The 22,987-nt window shown below is 34.4% G+C and overlaps 1 protein-coding gene across 2 annotated transcripts in view; it reads left to right on the forward strand.

The window, feature by feature from the left end:
- The window catches only part of LOC114339455 (protein bark beetle), a 184,238-nt gene that overhangs the window by 100,938 nt on the left and 60,313 nt on the right, over window positions 1-22,987 (forward strand). For both annotated transcript variants that reach the window (XM_050657898.1, XM_050657897.1), the window contains exons 3-6: window positions 2,142-4,784; window positions 7,877-9,210; window positions 14,470-15,466; window positions 19,047-20,221. In XM_050657898.1, the coding sequence (XP_050513855.1) occupies window positions 2,142-4,784; window positions 7,877-9,210; window positions 14,470-15,466; window positions 19,047-20,221 (6,149 nt within the window). The remainder of the gene's footprint in view (window positions 1-2,141; window positions 4,785-7,876; window positions 9,211-14,469; window positions 15,467-19,046; window positions 20,222-22,987) is intronic.

Raw genomic sequence — 22,987 nt, forward strand, 5'->3', positions numbered from 1 at the left:
TAAAACCCCATAAAACGAAATAAAATTCGAGTTTTTCAAATCCTGCTTAATTTTGTAGCCAATTTTATGTAAATCCCTATAAATTTTTGCACTAAGTTCGAAATCGTAACAATAATCTAGTGTTGCCAAGCCACAATGTAGCTTAGTAACTGTCAACACCGATAAATAATTTGCGAATTGTCATTTTTTTCGACATTGTTAAGCGTTTAATAAAGAATTTATCTTGTGTTAAATTTCATTATTAAAATTATTGGATAAATAATTATTTAATTAATAAATAATTTGATGATTCAAGGAGAACGACAAAGTCTGGCTTTATAATCCAGAGAAGCGAAAGGGTTGTTCTCCCAAGTTATTATTGTTACAATTTCGAACTTAGTTCAAAAATTTATAGGGATTTACATAAAATTGGCTACAAAATTAAGGAGGATTTGAAAAACTTGAATTTTATTTCATTTTATGGGGTTTTAGAACGAGCAAAACTTTATCAAGAATGACATTTTTCGCTTACATTGAAAATAAAAAAGTTTTTCCTCTTGGGCACCCCATCCGTGGACACACTGTATGAAGTTAAATAATATATGGAAATCTGATGAGATAAAACTGGACACCAAAGTAAAAATATTCAATAGCAATGTAAAGGCAGTACTATTATCTGGATCACAAACTAACAAAACACAACACTTGAAAGATTCAATCCTTCATGAATAAATGCTTAAGAACAATTCTAAAAATATTTTGGCCCAACCGGATCACAAACTCAAACTTATGGAAAAAAACGAAACAAGATGGTTGGGCCATACTCTACGGAAACCAGACACATAAATAACAAAACGAGCATTGAAATTCCAACCTGCAGGAAAAGGGAACAGGTGAGATCGATACATACATGGAAGAATTATTAAAGAAGCAGAAAAAGTCGGCCTTACCTGGAAAGAACCTGTGGTGTACCCACAGGCATACATGGTACACCACAGGCCACAGGTCACCATTAGATGACTCTAAAAAGAAGAAACATGTCAACTGATAGTGGTGGCCCCTGAATCGAATTAAATCTATAGCTGCCTTTCCTCATACAGCGCTAGTCAAAAGTCCGTATCCCCCCTCGTATCTTTTAACGGTTATACCTATAATAGTGAAATTTGGAGGGAGGAAATAAACGGACGTAAGCTTCTTAACTAGTCATGGCACGTGACGTAATAGTGACAGAAGACTTTACAGCGCCACTGTGACAGATAATTTTAAATGGGACCTTATGTCAAGTCATACCTTGTTTGAAAGGTATTGAAAATACCTATTCAGTCATACTAATTTTGTTTGAATTTAAGATAATTTTGATGAACAAATAAAATAAATAAAAATTGTAGTTTCGCATTTAATTAATAAAAATTCAAAGTTCCGTGTATGATTGCTAGTAAAAAAGGTTTACGTTGACGTAAAAACTACTAGAGAATTGAAAACGTCAACTTTTTTGACAAAAAAACCATAGGCGGACATTTGAATTTTTATTAATTAAAGGCGAAACTACAATATTACATTTATTTAAGTTATTCAGCAAAATCAAAATCAACTTAAACCCAGAAAAAATAGTATTACTAGGTATTTTGAATACCTTTCAAACGAGGTATCACTTACCATAAGGTCCCATTTAAAATTATCGGTCACAGTGGCTCTGTAACGTCATCTGTCACTATTACGTCACCTGTCATGACTAGTTAAGAAGCTTACGTCCGTTTATTTCCTCTCTCCAAATTTCACTATTATAGGTATAACCGTTCAAAAGATACGAGGGGGGGGGTACGGACTTTTGACTAGCACTGTATAGTAAATATTTGGAGAGTAACCTAAGTAATCTAACCTTTAAACAGTGAATGTGAGTAAAAACCAGCCCAATCTCTTCTAGAGCTGCTCTAAAATTCTCTTTGTAACGGTCATGGCCCCCCTAACATCCCCATATATTTCACCATTACTCTGTCTAGGATTGTCCATGACTAGGTGTACTCGGTAAACACAGAAAGTGTACATATAGCTGGAGTAACTTCGCAAAAAATCATGGTATAACTTCGTTACTAATATCGCCTACTTTCTATAATAAATAATTTTCAACATGTTCAATTTATTAATAATTTCTCTTTTTTTAGTTGGACAAATTTTGACATGGCCACAGCTTGCCGGCAATTAGGATTCCAAGGTGGCACATTTCACAGCTGGCACAACAGACAAATGCCCCTAAAACCGCGTATCCTTTATGAAGAGCCAAACTGTTCAGGAAGAGAAAACTCAATATTTGACTGCCAATGGGACAAAAGACAAATGGGATCCGGCGTATGCGACTACCATCCAGACCTCGGGATAGAATGTATGACAAGGCACGACACACCTTTACCATTTTGGAGAGGAATAAGATTCGAGAATGCTGCCAGTACTAAGAAGTTAACACTGTTTAACACTCTGTATGTGCCAACATCTAGCTCTACACTTAAGTTTGTGAACATATATTACGCTGGAGCAGGAAGAGACCAGAATACAACTAGTGCTTTACACGTCACTGGAGTGCCTCCAATAGTAGACCATTTAGAAATATTTAATTCTGCTTATAATGGAATCAACATTACAAATCCAGATGCTCCTGTAACGATAAACAATTGCAAAATACGAAACAGTAGAGGATATGGCATCTTTATTAATTCCAGTTATGGTCTGGCTCATATCGACGGTTGTACTGTAACGGAAAATGGAGGAGATGGTATTAGGTTTGTAAGAGCTGAGGAGCGGCCAGATGAAAGAGCGGATAGAAACGGATATAGCGACTTTTGTCAATTAGCTCTAGCTTCTAGTCAGACATTTCCAGTTCAACTGTTTGCTGAACAAACTCTCTTTTTAACCAAGGAGCTAATCTGCAATAAAGTGTTTACAACAAGATATGGGCATGTCTTGACATTAAACTTTATTCGAGCTGTTACAAATCGAAACGACAGTTCCTCGATAGAAATCCTTGATGGCTCCACACTGAACAACAGAATCATACAGTCGTTCTCAATAAGAAACAACACAAGACCTCAAGCGATAACTAGTACCTCCAATCAACTGTATATAAAATTTAGAGCTGCTCCAATGACTGAAACTTCTATTTTTATGAGAATAACATCTGGTCTTCGAAAATCGTTTGATGTGAACGTCAGCAACTCCGATATATCAGAAAACGTAGGAAGAGGTGTAGCTGTGGATAACTTGAGGTCTCAGGTTCATATACATAAGACATCTGTTTCTAAAAATGAGCATGTAGCTGGTATACATGTAACAAGCGGTGTAGGGGATGTAAATGTGACAGAGAGTCGTGTGTCTTTCAATGAAGGCGATGGAATTAACGTAACGTACACAGGTGGTAGTAGGAATATATCCAGGTCTTCTATCAGTTCGAACAAGGGCTATGGTATTGCAATTTGGCTAAATAATACAGAAAAAACTGAGTTTATTATGGTCAATCAAACTACTGTAGTCCAATATTCTGAAATATACAAGAATGTAGATATTGGTGTTCTACATGGTAACTATTGTGGAGATGCTTTGTTTAATTTCACCGAAAACAGCTTTAAAAACTGCTTAAATGACGCACTGGAGGTACTATCTTGCTGGAAACCAACCAAAACCCCAACTAAACTACAAATTGGCCACAACAGATTCATGGGCAATGAGAAGATTTCCTTAAAGATATATCCTGCCATCAACTTAAAGGCAGTTGTAGAGTACAATCAATTCAGGCAAGGCACATTCGGCGGACTTCTGATAAAGACTAAACCTTTGGAAGAATTTAACGTTTTAGTCAATGATATAGTTGTTACACAAAATTATTTCTTAAACAATTCTGGAATATTTGTTGTGAATATTGGACTTTCTCCGTATTCAGAAAGTCAGTATTTACTATTTACAAGAAATTTCGTCAAAAGCAACAAAATCAGCGAGCCTTTCCAGATGGAAGATGGTACTGCGTCCAATTTGAATCCAAGAAGTAGAGTTTCAGCTCCAGTTGTGGTGGGATCCAGCAACATTGACATATTTAGAAATATTATCGAAAATCCAGATTCCAAATATGAAATTGGTAGTCATTTGGAAGACCAAAGCAAAACTATAAACTGCACCTATAATTGGTTGGGATTTGGTAATGATGAACACATTTTTCACAGGATATTTCATCGTTACGATAGATACAACCTAGCAAGAATTTCGTTTATACCATTTCTTTTACACAACACTAATCCTCTTACATCCAGAGTCAACGCCAATCAATTTTACGTACCCAAATTCCTCGCTGATGGGTCTGACAAACTCGGAGGTGAAATAGAAGGTGAAGAAATTATCACAAGAGGAGAATATATGGTTGTTAGGGACATTAGTATCCGACCTGGTGGGAAACTCAGCATAGAACCTGGTGTAACTCTTCGCTTTCCACCATCTATAGGTATAATGGTAGGAGGCCGTTTAGAAGCCAAAGGTATAGAACCAGATAGTATTAAGTTTACTATTAAAGAAGAACTTGTCCATGCTCCAGATAACATAACATATGAAGTGGAAACAGATACAGAAGCATATGATCCAGATGCTGAGATGATCGAAATTGAACCTAAAGTGCCAATAAGACTTCTTGGGGGAAATAGTGAGACTGAAGGGCGACTGCAACTTAAAGTAGATAATGAGTGGGGAACTGTTTGCAACTATGGATGGACCATTGAGAATGCTGCGTTGGTGTGTCAACAATTGGGATATGTCTTAAATCCAGATGATTGGTAAGAAAAATAATAATTATTAGTTTTGAAAACTATTGTAGATTTTTCACTGGCATTCTTTTCTTTGAAATTAGTATATTTATTTTCTTCTTCACTTATTTTTCTATCTTTAAAATCTTTTTGCAAATATGTTCAATTTGAAATTTCTTCTTCTTTCCGCCATTAGCTGCCATTAGAGCTAGGTGAGTGCACTATCTCACTACCATGTGGTACACCTGCATTGATTTCTTTTAGTTACGAGTAGGCTCCGTCTTGCTTAATCTTAATAAATATATCTGAAACATATGATTCCAATAATTCTGTGTATTTACTTGGCAAAATCCTTTATCAAAAGCGTGCGCCACGTCGAGGAAAATAGCGCAATAAACTTTCTTTTCTTTTAGTGACCTCTCTATCATATCCGTTATTCTATGGCATTGGTCGATAGTTGAATGACTTTCCCGAAACCCAAACAGGTGTGATGAAATTAGAGCCTTAGTGTCTATAAGAGGTTTCAGCCTTTTCAGCAACAGCTTCTCGTATAGCTTCGAACGTAGTAAGGAAATCGGCCTATACGATGATACTGTATTTGGTTGGTATCCAATCCAAGTTATATGCGACGATATCTTAACCTGAACGAGATATTTATAAGATATGTCAGCTTTACTACGGCTTTTCTAGGGACTTGTAGATTTTCAGTAGTAACTACACGAGAGCTCTAAAATTATCGATTTGTATCCCGAGTCACACTTTGACAGTTTTAATTTATGTATTTATATATTTTAATTATGTTAAAGTGTCCCGAAGACAAAACAAATCGATAATTTAAGAGCTCGAGAGTAATTATCTTTTTAAATCATTTTATTATATTGATATCTTCTGCCTGAATATTTACTAAACCTGTTTCTTGGTATTCTGTGTGACAAGTTGTAAATCATTAATTATTGTCATTAATGTCACTGAATATATTTTTGCGTAGCAACGAAGGGCATCTGACGTAAAATACTTGACGACGGGAAATTATCAAAAATTATCGGGTATGGTATAATATCACAAGAGAGTGAGAATAAATTGACAATAATGCGACAGTTTTTCGAAAATTTGTTGTCTGGCAATAGACACGAGAGCCCGCAGGGCAGGATAAGTTTTCTAATTTCTTTAGGGTAATTATTAACTTTAACTCTGTGGATCAGTTCAGGTGAGTTATTCCACGCAGCTTGCTGAATTTGTTTAACAAAAGATTCCGTTTCTTCATCAACGCTTCCTGAAGTAGCTTGAACCATTTCTGTTTTGCAGCATATTTCTTGATGATGTCTGATAGTTTCTTTTATTATGATAGCACTACCATCTCTGGTTGTATTATCCGGTTGTATTGTATGGTATACTTTATATCCGTTAAAAATAATGTAGGTTTCTTTTGTATAATTGTTTCAGAAATGAGACAAATGACAACAATGTCTATGCCAATCTGCAATTCTTGTTAATGTTTCAGTAGTCCACTTGCATTCCATTCTATTATCCTCAGACTATCTGGCATTAAAGTTCTTAGGAATAGCTCCTTTTGTGCTTTATTCTAATCTAGTAATGCGTTCATCCATTTTGGTCAATGTCTCCAATAATAGGGAACTTGCATAAAATATTAAATTCGAAAAAAATGTTATAAATCACAACAGAACATAATTTAAAACATGTATCAAAGATAAAAAAGTTTTATTTGTCTTTCGTTTGGCCCCTAAATTAAAAATTTTGATTAAAAATTCAAATTATACCAGCCAGCCCAAAACGCGTTGTGACGTCATCCGGTTATATGTTTACATTCTGCACCTACAAAGTAAACAAAATTGTATATAATTTTAAATTAGACATTATAAACGTCAGTAGAAAATACAGTTATGTGACGTCACAAGTGTTTTTGATCGTTTGAACTATTCATAGAAAACGTGTACTTTTACAAAATGGTTTTATTTTCCATAGTAAACCTTCTTTCCTTTCCTTCAAAAACTGTACCAAACTCCAATCTTAATTAACTGGTATATATTATTACAATGACATACGATAAATGTCATTAGAATATAAATGTTTTTTCCTTATTCTGCGACAATGAGCTGGCCAAATACCCAAGTAGGTGGAGGCCAATAAACTAAAGAAGGGGAAGAAGAATATACCTAAATATAACCATAATCATAACTATATAATAAAACTATGTGACGTCACGGGTCATTTGAACTATTTTATACCGCAGAAGACTTTAAATTTGTATTTCTAAGTTATTACGAGTTTTTGAAGCGTGAAATTTTGGAAATATCATTTTTAAACAAAACTGAACATTATTATGTAATAAAAAAAATGTGCAAGTTCCCTATCGTAGGAAAGTACTCTGAATGTTAAAGCTATGTTTTGGATTGGTACTTTTAATTCCTAGATTACTAGATTATTTGGTTTGTTGTTGCATCCTTTGCGGCTGTTTAGGGACCGTTCAAGTATTACGTAACGCAGGTTAGGGGGGGGGGGGTCAAAAATCTTCAAAAATTGCGTTACGCAATATTTAAACACCCATTAGAGTGCGTTACGTAGGGGGGGAGGGGGGTCAAAAATCTTCAAAAATCGCGTTACGTAATACTTGAACGCTCCCTTAGGTATTGTGGTTTTCTTCTTTCGATTCTCTTAGTAACTTCTGCATTTCATTTGCTACCATATGTGTCCTCTTTATTTAGCAGGATAACTTTCTCTACAGTGGATACATTTTGTGTGGGCAATTTTAGATTCATCTCAATTATTAATGGTTAGGTGCTTTCCGGTACATCTAACATATCGTGGTTGCTTTGTACATTATTTTTGCTTACTATTATAGTTCTCTCTTGTGGTTCTCTGATTTCGATTCTCTTTTAACTTCTGCATTTCTTTTGCTACCATGCATCGTCTGTAGTTAGTTGGATGACTTTCTACACAGTGGCATTTTGTGTGAGCATTTTTAGATTTATGTCAATTATTGATGGTCAGGTGCCTTCCGATACATCTAACATATCGTGGTTGATTTGCGCAGTATTTCTGCTTTCTACTATTAATATAAATAATAATGCACATATGTATACTTATATTGAGTTTATTTTTAGGAATTTGGAAAGGAACGAGATACCCCAATCTGGAACCACAGAAAAAGTCATCCTGTCCAACGTTCAGTGTACTGATTTCGATTTAGACATTTTAGACTGCAAATCAGAGAAAGTGACAGATTTTGAAAACTCCTGCAGCCACGAGAACGACGTAGGGATCAGATGCTACAAAACTTCATGGGCTGGAATAAGGTTTAGTTCTTTAGCCGATAGAACAGACTTACAGTTTATTTCCATCGAGAAAGCTGGATTGCTAGATTATGCAACCAACTCATTTAAACCTGCTCTTCAATTGGACTTTGCAAGGCAGAATTTTGAAAATATAAGAGTCACCAACAACGACTACCATGGCCTTGGAATAATATACTCAGACATATTTTCAGAGTCTGTAAATATAATAAAAAATTCAGAGTTTTCTAACAACAAAGGAGCAGGAATAAGCCTCAAACAACTGGGATTGAATATTTACAACAGCAAAATTGAAAATAACATCATGGGCATTGAACATAACTCAGTGCTTTCTGGTCTGCAGCAACGAGAAATAGCAGGATGGTTTATCAAAAACGATGATGAAAACTATTACAATCCATTTTTGATTCCTCAGTATTCAGATACGAATGTAATAGAGTTACTACAAGGGGAAACAAAATATTTGGTTACATCAAACATTCATGGCGATCCTATAAACCGCTCATACAAGATTAGGTGCAATCCAGGCTGGGTACTTGGTGTTCAGCTTATTAACCCCATTGAAAATAGAAGTACCGAGAGCATAGTAATACACGATGGTTTAACATCGTCAGCTAATGCACAATATTATGTTTTGAAACAAGACTTAACAGTATTTCCAACCACCTCAAGTAGTCATGGCATTGTCTTAGACTACAACAGTGGTTCAAATGCTTTTGGAGGTACGGTTTTGATCATTAATACAGTCAAGGCACCGGTCCAAAACGTTTATAAAAGAATAGTTAAAGGCCCTGTACCTACTTTAAGCGTTAGTAGAACTACTATAAGAAACAATATGTTTGGGGTCCATGCTTCTTACTACAACAGATACCTGGATGAACTTGGAAATCACTTTTTGAGAAAGGCCAATGAGACCATGAAGTTCTATAGCTGTGAAATCACGAAGAATACGTACGAAGCTGTTTTTGTACATTCACCTAACTGGGATTTACATAAGAGTAACCTTTCGGAAGTAACTCTTATGTTCAACAAAAGTTTGATTATGGATAATGGGAAAGGAGTTTTCCAATTTTCCAGGGATATGAGGTCGTCTAATAATTTGTTCCATTACGTGTTTCAAGATAACACTATAGAAAGTAATAAAGGTAAGGTCCTGTTGTTTTATTTTATTGTATCTACAGTATTTTTTTGCTTTCCTTATACAGGGTGAGTATTTAGTGCGACAGTGGTCCATAATTCCATTATGGTACACAGTATCCAAAGAAGTTATTTAGAAACCATGTAGGCAATGATATTGTACAGGCTTGGAAAATATGCAGAATTCTACAGGGTGATTAATAACCTACATGGTAAAGCAAATATACAATTTTTTAAATAGGACATTCTGTATATTTTCTCGTATTTAGATTCCTATCATAATCTCTGTTCCTACAATATGAAGTTTCACACTACTGTACAGGGTATTTAACAAGTTATGACCATTTTTATTTCGATATTGCTATATGAAATAATCACCCTGTATATAAAGAAAGCATATATAAATAATTATTCATTTGACATAATATGGTAAGCAATATGTTTTAATTTTCAAATTAAGTTAAAATTAAACGTACAAAGAAAATTACGATTATCTCATGTTTTTTAAATATACAGGGTTATTCACTATATTTTGACCCCCCAGTAAACTGCTTTATTTACAGAATTAGAAAAACATTAAAATACAAAAGTTATTTGATTTTTAAATTATGATTTTTTGACATATATATGTCGTACTAGTGACGTCATCCCTTTGGGCGTGATGACGTCATCGACTATTTTTTTAAATGAGAATAGGGGTCGTGTGCTAGCTCATTTGAAAAGTTATTCAATTCCCTATTCAGTAATATAAATAATAACATGATTATTTATACATTGTATCCAAAATTTTTTTTAATCGAATTAATTGACACAAAAAGAAGAATGTATGTAATTTATTTAATTCAAAATACATTCTACTGCTGTCAGAAAACAAAAATAAGTGTTTATTAAACAAATAAACATTACTTTTCACTTAAATGCAATGTTCAAGCTACCAATCATCTGCCTCTTGGCAGTTTGAACATTGAATTTAAGCAAAAAGCAATGTTTATTTGTGCAATAAACTTTTATTTCTATTTTTTAACATTAGAAGGTATTTTGAATTAAATAAATTACATACATTCTTCTTTTTGTGTCAATTAATTTAATTAAAAAAAAATTTGGACAGCCTCTATAAATAATATCTTAATGTTTATATTACTGAATATAGAATTGAATAACCTTTCAAATGAGCTAGCACACGACCCCTATTCCCATTAAAAAATAGTCGATTACGTCATCACGCCCAGATCGATGACGTCACTAGTATAATATATATACTATGTAAAAAAATCATAATATCGAATAACTTGTATTTTACATTTTTTTCTAATTCTGTAAATAAAGCAGTTTACAGGGCGGTCAAAATATAGTGGATAACTCTGTACATACATACATCCCTATATTTTATTTTTTCAAAACATTTCGTTTATCTACTGGATAAAGAAATGAGTCAATACTCGCTATCTTATAGTTTGTATGTTATTTATTAGTTGTCATACAATAATTTCATTTATCATCATCATCAATGGCGCTACAACTCTTCGTGAGTCTTTGCCGCGTTTACTATTGCTTTCCATGTTTGTCGGTCCTGTGCCACTAATTCCCATTGTCGCACTCCCATTTTTTCTAGATCTTCTTTGACTGCATTTTTTCACCTATTTCTAGGCCGCCCTACAGACCTTCTTCCATCTGGCCTTTCCCAGAACACATTGTTTATAAGGCGATTGTCGTTACTGCTTATCACATGCCCTGCCCATCTGAGTCCATTAGCCTTTATATATCTGACTAGATTTTCTTTTCCGAATAGAGACTCTAGCTAGTTATTGTATCTGCGCCTCCATTTGTTTGTCACGCTGTCTCTGCAAGGGACAAGGGCTATATATCATTCGAAGGCTTTTACGTTCCCACACCAGCAATTACTTCTCTTTTTGTTAGCGTCTATGTTTCGCTTCCATACGCGACTACTGGTCGTATTATGGTCTTATACAGGGTGAGTCACCACTAACGGGACGGAAGATTACAGCGAAATGGTAAAAGATCTGTAAAAATTTTAAATAAATAGTTTGTAAGTTGATAAAAGCTACATTTTAAAATTATTTTGAAATATACAGGGTGTCCCAATAAATGGCGGCGTATCAAAGTTCTATTTTTTCTTATGGAACACCCTATATTTTATTGCATTTTTTAATTGTACGCAAAAAATAATGTATAGTTTTATAAGGCTTTCCTATACCTATGTACAGAGTGTTCTGAGTTATGTTGACTTTTATTAAAATGTAGAGTTTTAAAAAAGGCTTATTCTCAAGTTATTTAAGAAATTATAAAAGAATTGCTTTTACATCTAAATAGTTGGATATTGGTTGAATGTATTCAATGATTGATTATTACAAATTTATTTAAAGGGTGTTCAAAATTTACAGTTTCATTATTGGATCATTCAATGTGTCATATGATGCTTATTTTAAATGGAACACCATGTATATTAGTAAATAATTATACTAATCAAATTTACCTCTTTCGAATGGTGTATGGATGTCCTATACATAGGTCTCATAGTTTTTGCGTAATTTACAATTATTTATATTATTAATCTGTAAATCCATTTTAAAACAAAAGATGTAGTTAATTAATGTCATCGTACCGCTTGTCATTTCATGACAGTACAGTCTGGTAATTATCTTATAATTAATGTATTCCATTATTGGTTATGACCCATTTATTTACAGGGTGTTTAAAATTTAGAGTTTCATTATTGGATTATTCAATGTGTCATAAGATGCTTATTTTAAATAGAACACCGTATATTACTAAATTATTATACTAAACAAAGGTTCCTCTTTCGAATGGTATATGAATGTTCTATAACAAGGAGTCATAGTTTTTGCGTAATTTACAATTTTCTTAAAAGTTAAATCGATTTTAAAAAAAATTTATTTTAGAGTCAATCTCGATTTTTAACCCCATTATCTTGGCATAGTTGGTATAAACGAGTGTAGTTGTAAATAAAAATATATACTTTTAGTTGCTGATTTGTAAAATAAATTTTTTCGTTATTGAAAATAATTAAATACTTAACGAAACAAAGAATTTTATTAAAACAAATACAAAATGTTATAATAATTAATAATACAAAATGAACCACAACTTACTATAAGTAAAAAATTATCAGTTATGTAATAAATGTTCAAAATGTTTGCTTCCTTGTGTAATACAACAAGCGATTTTATCTTCAAATGATTTGCTTACATTATTAAACATAGATGGTGTTATAGATGCAAAAGCGTTCGAAATTCCTAAATGCATATATTATCATCTGGAGTAGTAGGAAGTGTAGCATAATATACAATATTTTTAATATAACCCCATTTAAAAAATCCATCTTTGTCAATCCTGGTGACCTAGGTGACTTTCGTGGATAGCGTGATTGTTTATTTTTAGGAACAATTAAATTTGAATTTCATACACGGATGAGACCTAGGTATAGGACATCCATACACAATTCGAAAGAGGTAAATCTGTTTAGTATAATTATTTATTAATATACATGGTGTTCCATTTAAAATAAGCATAATATGACATATTGAATAATCCAATAATGGAACTGTAAATTTTGAACACTCTGTAAATAAATGCGTAATAATCAACTATGGAATACATTCAACCAATATCCAACTATTTAAATGTACAAGTAATCTTTTTATAATTTTGTAAATAACTTAAAAATAAGCCTTCTTTTAAAACTTTAAATTTTAAGAAAAGTCAACATAACTCCGAACACTCTGTACATAGGTATAGGGAAGCCTTATGAAACTATATCTTATTTTTTGCGAACAATTAAAAAATGCAATAAAATAAAGGGTGTTCCATAAGAAAAAATATAACTTTGATACGTCGCCACTTATTGGGACACCCTGTGTATTTCAAAATAATTTTAAAAGGTAGCTTTTATCAACTTACAAACTATTCATTTAAAAAATTTTACAAATCTTTTACCATTTCGATGTAAGCTTCCGTCCCGTTAGTGGTGACTTACCCTGTATATCTGGATTTTTGCACCTCGTGAAAGAAGTTTTGACTTCATTAGATGTTTCATTGCAAAGAAAGATCTGTTTCCTGCCATTATTCTCGTTTCAACTTCTCGCTCTAATTTGTTGTCATTTGTGATTGTTGCTTCTAGATATTTAAATTCTTTAAACACTTCGAAGTTATGATCGTTTATAGTAATATTTTGCCTTCTGTTCTTGTTTTGAGACGACCATGTATTTTGTTTTGTCTTCATTTATTTTTAGACCGATGTTTAATGCAACTTCTTCAAAGCTCGAGAAAATATCCTTAATTTCTAATGTTGATTGTGCTACTGCGTCTACGTCATCGGCAAAGGCGAGTATGATTTTTACTCCCCGAGCAGTTATGTCTGGTTTGATTTTTGGATAAATTTTTCGCATGACCATGACATATTCTAAGGCCAGGCCAACAATGGGGACAACGGATCTCCCTGTCTCAGTCCAGAATTTACGCAGAAAGCATTTGATATTTTCCCCCCTATTCTAACTTGTCTTACCATCGATTTTTCGCAGTGTTTTCATCTCTGATGTTTCAAGCATTCTTTTTGTCCCCTCTGTGTCAGATTAAATTGTTTTCTCCCATTTGGTATCCGTTTTTAGTTCTTACTTTTTTTTATTATTTCATCACATAATCAGGTTGAACCATAGAAGATACCGTTCTTTAATTTGACCCTGTCAAATGCCTTTTTAAGGTCCACGAAACATAAATATGCCCGTTTTTATATCCTAATGATATATCTTGTACTTACCTCACTGTAACTGTAAATACAGTGTCGGTACATGATCTTCCCGACCTAAACCTTGTTGTTCTTCAGCTAGTTTTATAATGTTATTCAGTTTGTTTGTTATCACTTTTAATGTTAGTGTTGTGTTTCTTCTTCATAATTCTCTCGTCTTAATTTTAGTGTTGTGTTTCTTCTTCTTCCTGTGCCGTGTTCAATTATCGAGCGTTAGCTATCAAATTGGCTATAGTAATTTTGTTGACGGCAGCTCGGAAAAGGGATGCAGAGAATTTGCTAAACCAGCCCTCAGGTTTCTAAGCCATGACGTTCTTCTTCGACCCGGCCCACTTCTTCCGTTTACCTAGCCTTGTATTATTAAATGGTGAATATTATATCTCTATGGGTGTCGCATAACATGGCCAAAATATTCAAGTTTGCGCTTTTTAACTGTTCTGACGACGAGTGCTGTGTTTAATAATTTAATTTTGTTCTTTTCCAGCTGGAGGATTCGATGTAGCACTTCCTTACGTATGGCAGTATAACGAAAACTTCACTCACTCTGTTTTTATGGACAACAACACCTGGATTAACAACAACAACTTTGAAATAATAGTCGACGGTCACTTCGCTGTAGTAAATATAACCAACAACGTTTTTAGAGAAAATTACTGCAAAACAGGCCTGTTCGCCTTGAGGGGGATGGAGAAAAAACTCAAAATCGTCGGTAACAAGTTCCTTAATAACAACGGAGAATACGTTATGGAGTTCAGCTCCAACAGTCAATCTGAAATAATTGGTAATGTTCCTGCTGTCTTTATGTACAACGAGTTGAGAAGCAACAAACGAGTGATGAGAGGAAGAAGTGGGGTTCTACAAGTCAACCATGAGCCTACCTGTGTCGTAGGCTTCAGAGGAATCCAAAAAGTTAGGATCAACAGAAACTTGTTTGCTGATAATTTCTTGGAATACCAGTTATTGGCTGGAATAAAGACAGCTAAGATAAACCACTACCTTAACGTAAAGGAAAACTGGTGGGGCACCAGGGATGACAGTGACATCAAAGAAAAAATTTTCGATTTCGATGATTGGAATGATCACGCTATTGCTGAGTACAAACCGTATCTTCTTGAAGATAATTTCCAAGCTAGCTACTCAGTGAGCTTCAGTTCGAATAACTCTATTGATTTAGATGCGTTGGGCGGAAGACTAAACGAAGACTTAAAGCTGACAAATAGGGGACGCCCTTACGTCATCAAATCCGACATAACTGTGATGCCCAACGCGACTTTGACCATTTATCCGGGTGTTGTTTTGGAGTTTGCTCCTAATGTGGGCATTCTAGTTCTGGGGATACTTAACGCACGAGGGTATTTAGGATCAGAAATTATAATGAGGCCTTTAACTGGGGTAGGAAACTTGGAACTCAGAAATGATGGAGCAATTAATACAAGAAATAAAAGACAAATTGAGAACTTGTATGGTCAGGATTCTATAAGGTAATTTTTGAATTATTGTTACTAAAATATTAATTTAATTTAAGTAATCCACAAGGAAAAGAAATATTTTTTCCTGTAGCTGGCTGTATACCATCAATCACAAAAATGTAATGAAAAATTGTTTGTAAAAGGTATAAAAATTTATTAAAATTCTTTTAAGGGCTACATCACAGAAGGTTTTCGATATTTAAAAATATCTTCATCAGTGTTTAGAACTGGTTGATCACAAGCTGTGAGTGACATTCAAAGTTGAGTTGTCATCTAACAGTCTTCATGTAGTGACATACTTACCTGTTTAGCAACCCACGTGATGTAGGCCTTGAAAGTGATTTTAATAAATTTTTATCCCTTTTACAAAGTATTTTCCATTAAATTTTTATTAAATTAAGTAATTGCTATATTTGACAGATAGGTACTCTAAAGAAATTAATTTTATAAGTAATACATATAACGAAAATAATGTCTTCTTCTTAAATCATACCTTGTTTTTTTTTCTTAAACTCTTAATAAGTTCTGTGGCCTCAACGAAGGTCAACAGTTTTCTTATTGGCAGTTTGAGGATCTCTTCAGGTTCAAACCTCAGTTGGCCAGTGAATTCCTGCCTTATATTACCTAGCACATTGCAATGGCATAGTATGTGTATGGCAGTTTCTTCTTCCATTTCGCACTTTCTGCACCATCGTTCATCCACCTTACCTAGTTTGTATAGGTGATTTCTTAAACGGCAATGTCAGTCACCATTTTAGTGACCGTTTTGATCGCTCGTTTATTGAGATTCATTAAATTGTTCGAGAGTTTTTATCAATATTCTTGATTATTTTCTAGTCTTGGTTTTCCCTTGTGTGGCTTCTTTGATGATTCATTATTAACCATTCTGGAAGGGAGAAAGGTTCTGGGCCTTCAAAAGTTTCTCTCGAGGTTTGTTTTGCCAACGTATTTGCTCGTTCATTCCCATGTACCCCTTCATGACCCGGCACCCATATTAAGAAAAGCAATGTTTTGTTAATACTAACATTTATTCAGTCTTTCATAGTTAGGACACTATTAACAAGACAACAGTAAATTCTATTTTAAATCTGAATGGTTTTGAAACAGACTCTGTGGATCAGTCTGGATTTATTTTTTATTTAGCGTATGGCTTAAGTACATCACAGAATATATTTAGGTTTATGCATTATACAATGCATCACAAACAGATGTCCAGTTTTTTTATATATTCGATTGACCCTTAGGTTGCCATTACAAAGTCTATAGGGTGCCTTAGTATGCTCTGCGTGGGCAGTCCTGAACAATGTGTCTGATCGTCTGTCTTGCAGCGCCGCAGTCACAAGAAGGCGAGGGAAGTGTATCCCATCTATAGAGGGAGTCGGCGCATCTTTCACAGTTTGATTCGATTAAGGGCTGCCCAAATCTTACGGGGACGTTTAAATTGACCAGGTTTTTCTATGATGTCCGCTAGACTATGGTAATGCGGATCTGTCTTACTTTCCCAATCTTCTCTCCATCGGGTATTTAATTCAATTGGATTGCTGCAGCACCTGAGCAGATTGTAAAAGGGGTAACCTGGATCGGAGACGGTTTCCGAGAATATCGGGGATATCGTTGTGGACTAGAAGCTGGCGACTGTCCATGATTTTGTTATATTCTTTAACCAATGCATGTTCGCGGCGTAGGTTGGGTGGTGCTATATTACTAAGGGTAGGCCGCCACATTGTAGGGGTGAGCTTAATTGTGTCTGTTATCATACGCATAGCACGGTTTAGTTGAGTGTCGACAAGGTGGGTATGCCGGCTATTGTCGACAAGTGACAAGCCACACTGGTGCACAGTATTCTGCGACCAGATATATCAGGCCAAGAGCAGAGGATCTTAAAGTTGATGCTGTGGACCCCCATGTAATGCTGCAGAGTTTCTGTATTATATTGTTGCGTGTTTTCAATTTTGCTGCTGTTTTCGTCAGGTGTTCTCTCTAGAGTATTTCGGGTATTTATTGTGTTTCAACAGCTTGTTATTAAAATACACTCGCAATTCTCTGTTTGCCAGCTTGTTGTTGAAATAGTCTGGAGCAGATAGACAACACTCTGTGGATCAGCCTGGCAAAATTTTGCCGCCAGTCTTTTGCCCGCTATGTACAGAGGCATGTGATATAGTTCAGAATAGGATTTAACGAGTAGAATACGATGACATACAAATCCAAGATGGCGGCGTGAAATAAAGGCCTTAAACTTGTAGCGCCTAAACGACTTAACAGACATGGATGTGCGAGGTGTCACATGATACGATTTAGGTAACGAATGAAATATGATCACATAGAAAAATTAAACTTGTCGATATGTCAAAGGTGCCTTCGGATCTTCACTTCCATTTATCCAATTTGACACAGAACATGTCATTTATGTGGACTGTCAGCCAGCTTTGCTTTGATTGTTATTCTTTTATAACGCAGAAAATTTTCTGAAGCCTTATGTATAGTATATTTGATATTTTCCCATTATTCTTCCACGATTTCTTTTTCATTTTTTCATGATATTGAGTATTCATTTTCTAGTTCATTTTATAATTTTTCTCTAGTTGCATAAATTTTTAAAACTGCAATATTACATCCAACATGTTCCTAGAAATAATTTTACCCTTGAACCTCAAGTTACAAGTTAGTGGGTTATAGTCAGAGCCAATATCTGCTCCAGGGCAAGCAGCTACTCTTTTAATGATATCTTGGAATCGTTTATTTATTAGGTCATAATCTATTTGGTTTCTAATGTTGTGTTGTTCAGTGTCTTCCTGATAGCATTGTACTCACATAATCTGCTTGTTCATTCCATTCTCCCAAGCCAAAAGACTCTACTTCTCCTAGTAGTTTATTTAATACTAGATTTTGATTAATCACAACTACAGCGACACTTCTGGAGGAAATAAAACGCAGATATGATCTAGCACAGGGAAGATGACCAAAATATGGAAAGGCTCCCAAACACCCGTGGTTAACAACTGTTTAATATTCCCATTACTAAGATACGGATGTTGAGACAATTGGAAAGTAAAATATAGACATCAGCCAAATGTTTTGCTAGAGAAAAATTTAAGAATTATGTGTACTAGCCATATAACAAATGATTTGATTTTAAGTGAACTAAAAATCAGTGAAAGGCTCTCCAGCGAAGTCTTCTTCAAAATACTTTGAATAGACGAAGAACATATGAAAAAACTTATCATTCAAGCAAAGATAGAAGACCAAAGATCACGAAGAAGAGCCCAACGAGAGGCATTGACCAAATCGTAGGATTATACAAAAGAACAATGCACTAATTAAAAGAAATGACCAGACACATAGATATGTAGATTGACCACACACGACATCACGATGACTACTACACTCTTTCTGGAGGATCAATACTGAAGACAGATAATTATGACATGTCGATCTACAATTTGATAGAACCAGTTTTATTTGGAGTTCCTCTCTGATTTAGATATTATTATTGCGTCATCTATGAAGGAAATCATGTTCAGAGAGTTTGTGACATCTATATTATGTTACTGTATTTATAAATTTATAACTAGTCTTGTTGGGTTTGTTTCAGGTTATGCAAAAGTCAGAGCTGTGCAGAAAACGACGAAAGGCTACCGAACGAAGGATTCTTGGAATACTTCAACAAAACAACTTTGCAATGGATTCCAATGTGTGATTCACGGTTCACCGAAAGAAACGCCCAAGTCGTCTGCCGGGAACTCGGGTTCGATCCTCTTACGGCCTTTTTTGACTTCGGAGTCAGAATCGACTTCCACAGCAACTCTTTATCGAGAATTTGGACATGGCCAGAACCTCTGCAATGCAAAGGAACCGAAGGTCAATACGAAAGTTGTCCAATAAGACTGAACGGCCAGCAATTTGGCCATCGACATAAATGTGAATGGAACTCGAAGTTTGTCTTCATTCATTGCGAAAGACAGACCAGAAAACATAACTATTGGGGTGGAATACGGTTTACTGATGCTGAATTTGAACGACAAGAATACAGTTATAGGATTCACGATATTCATACGCATTCAACGGTTCAATCGTATGAGTCCACTTTGGAATACGTTAAAATCCAAGGTGCTGGTATTCTACATAACGAAAAATCTTCAGCAATTCAAAGCGTGTTAAGAAGTCCTAGAATAAATTACGTTGATGTTGATGGATCTGCTTACAATGGAATAGACTTAATATCTCCATCGAAAACAATGAATCTACTACATAACAATATTCAAAACTCTTTAGGTGGAGGTCTTAATATATTATCTCTTTCTGGAGAAGGCAGAGAGTCAGATGAATCTAGCTTCACTCCCTTAAGAGACTTACGCGTGCCTTATAATCTGTTTAGTCTTATAGACATTTGTGATACACACAAAGAGATAAGAGTACAAGAAAGAGTTCTTGTTTACTACAAATATGACAATCATCCTGTCAATTGTATTAAAATATTTAAGAGTTTTTATGATATTAAACCACTAGGAATGAGGCTGCTACAATTTGATCTGTTTAATTCTACCACCAAGTATGGAATACCAGACCTTTTGCAAATGTATGATGGAGATATTTACAATGTATCGTCTACTGTGATTGATACTATCACCATGACGACTGGGAATGAGAAAAGGTTGTTCAAGTCTAGATTGCCAAGTTTGAGTGTCAAGTTATTTGCCAATGGAGCATCTTCAGTTCACGGATTTATAGCGGAGGTGGTTACCTTGCCAATTTCAGCCATTGGATTCAGTAAGTACCTATCAATGTAGATTTTAGGTAAAGAGAGGTCTACAAGTGACCTTGTGACCTTTCCCCACTTTGCCTTTTAAATAACCCCATAAAAATCTAGAGGTGTCAAATTTGCGGATCTTGCTGGCTATTTGATAGCTCCTCTTCTTCTAATCCAACGATTTGGAAATATATTGTCGAGAAACTCACGAACGCTTCGAAGATAATGAGGAGTTGCTCCGTCTTGTTGAAACCAAATTGATCTATTCACGAGATGAGGATTTATATCATCAGAAAAGAGTCTGGCTAGTTCTGGAATTAACTTCAATTCTTAAAATTCTCATTAAAAGTTGATTATAATTATTATTTTTATAAGGTGAAGTAGTTTTCAATCCTAATACCAATATTAATATTTAAAAATATTAAAATATTACTAAACGACTTTTAAATTGAAAACTTATTGGTCCATTTTCTTGGTAACACCTCCATGGCTTCTAAAATTTGCAATCCAGATGGATGCTGAAGCGAAGAAGACAAGAGGGAATTCAAAAAACTTACAATTCACGACCCCGCCTGTTTAGCTGGTAAATTCCAACAGAAAATGGACCTAAGTTACTCAAAGAAGTAACGACCAATATAAAAATAAAATAAAAATTCCATTTTTATTCAGTTGCAATGCGAAGGCAAAACGATCTTATTTTTCACTTAAAATACGGAGAGCAGTCCAGCCCTCTGAATCGACGATTTTCGACTCTTGTTGGAGTCTCATCGGAGAGAACGTAGGCCTGCTTCTCCATACTTCAAGTGATCAACACCGAGAATTTATCCCCCACACCGAAACTGACGTGAATGGACTAGGTGACTAGTGAATTGTAAGTTTTTTGAATTCCCTCTTGTCTTCTTCGCTTCAGCATCAATCTGGCTTGCAAATTTTAGAAGCCATGGAGGTGTTACCAAGAAAATGGACCAATAAGTTTTCAATTTAAAAATCTTTTAGTAATATTTTAATATGTTTAAATATTAATAATATTGGTATTAGGATTGAAAACTACTTCATCTTTCAATTGCCAGAGTCACCTAGTCCATTCACGTCAGTTGCGGTGTGGGGGATAAACTCTCGGTGTTGATCACTTGAAGTATGGACAAGCAGGCCTACGTTCTCTGTGATGAGACTCGAACAAGAGTCGAAAATCGTCGATTCAGAGGGCTGGACTGCTCTCCGTATTTTAAGTGAAAAATAAGATTGTTTTGCCTTCACATTGCAACTGAATAAAAATGGAATTTTTATTTTATTTTTATATTGGTCGTTACTTCTTTGAGTAACTTAGGTCCATTTTCTGTTGGAATTTACCAGCTGAACAGACGGAGTCGTGAATTGTAAGTTTTTTGAATTCCCTCTTGTCTTCTTCGCTTCAGCATCCATCTGGCTTGCAAATTTTAGAAGTCATGGAGATGTTACCAAGAAAATGGACCAATAAGGTTTCAATTTAAAAATCTTTTAGTAATATTTTAATATTTTTAAATATTTATAATATTGGTATTAGGAATGAAAACTACTTCATCTTCCAATTGCCAGATTACGCTAGTCACCTAGTCCATTCACGTCAGTTGCGGTGTGGGGGATAAACTCTCGGTGTTGATCACTTGAAGTATGGCCCTAATAACACAAAACATTCCAGGAATGTTCCTAGAATGTACACACAGGACATTGAAAACATTCCTGGAATGTCCCCAAAAGCACACGAACGTCCCTGGAAAGTCCCAGGAAAGTGCTGTATCAGCATTTTAAACATTCCTTGAATGTCTTGTTGGAACATTCCATGAATGTCTACGAATGTTCTTTGAACATTCACAGTATATTATTTAGACTGAATGTCTTGTTGAAACATTCCATAAATGTCTACGAATGTTCTTAGGACATTCAAAGTATATTTTTTAGACATTCTCTAAAATATATCGTCAGTGATGTGACAATACCTCCTATGTTTTTTCATGAGTTTTGCAGGAGACGAAAAACTTTTTTAAGGTCACCTCCTGTTTTCATATGTAAGTTTTGATTTGTTTTGTAGTAAATAGATAGTTGAATTTACTACAAAACAAGTCAAAAAATATATGAAACAGGAGGTGGCCCAAACAAGTTTTTAGTCTCTCTTACAAATCTCATGAAAAACAGATAGGAGGTATTGTCACATCACTGACAATATGTGGCCATACCAAATAATATATCCTTGATAAATTAATATAAACATTTTTATTGCACAAAATCTTTTCATACATTTTTTTAATGTAATTTATTGATATTCCTATAAAAAATGTGTCACATTTGCTTTGTAAACCTTTCTTTTGCCTTTTCGTAGCCACATATTCCGTTTCCTTCCTAGTTTTTCTAGACCACTTCTCTCAGATTTTTCTATCCTTTACAATTAACAATCAGAAGAAATATTATTTACAGGTAATAATATGCATAAATAATAATAAGAGTAAATTAAATAATATTTAAATAAAATAATATGAACATTTTGTATTTTAACAACGACGTCCGATGTGGAAGTAGAAACCTTAATAAAGTTATTTTTTCAAGTAAATTGTGGCTTATTTCCCCATTAAAATAGTTACAATAATTACAAAAATGCCACCAAGAAATAGCTTTTTCACAAACAAATAAGTATTTTGTTTTATTATATTTATTGTTTTTATTATTTACTTTAACGTAAGATTATAACTTAATTCTTGTTTTCTATTTCTGAGGTTTTTATTTATTTACATTCAATATTAATCTGTTTTGTT

This window comes from Diabrotica virgifera, chromosome 8 (genome assembly GCF_917563875.1).
Source record: "Diabrotica virgifera virgifera chromosome 8, PGI_DIABVI_V3a".
Taxonomy (NCBI): Eukaryota; Metazoa; Arthropoda; class Insecta; order Coleoptera; family Chrysomelidae; genus Diabrotica; species Diabrotica virgifera.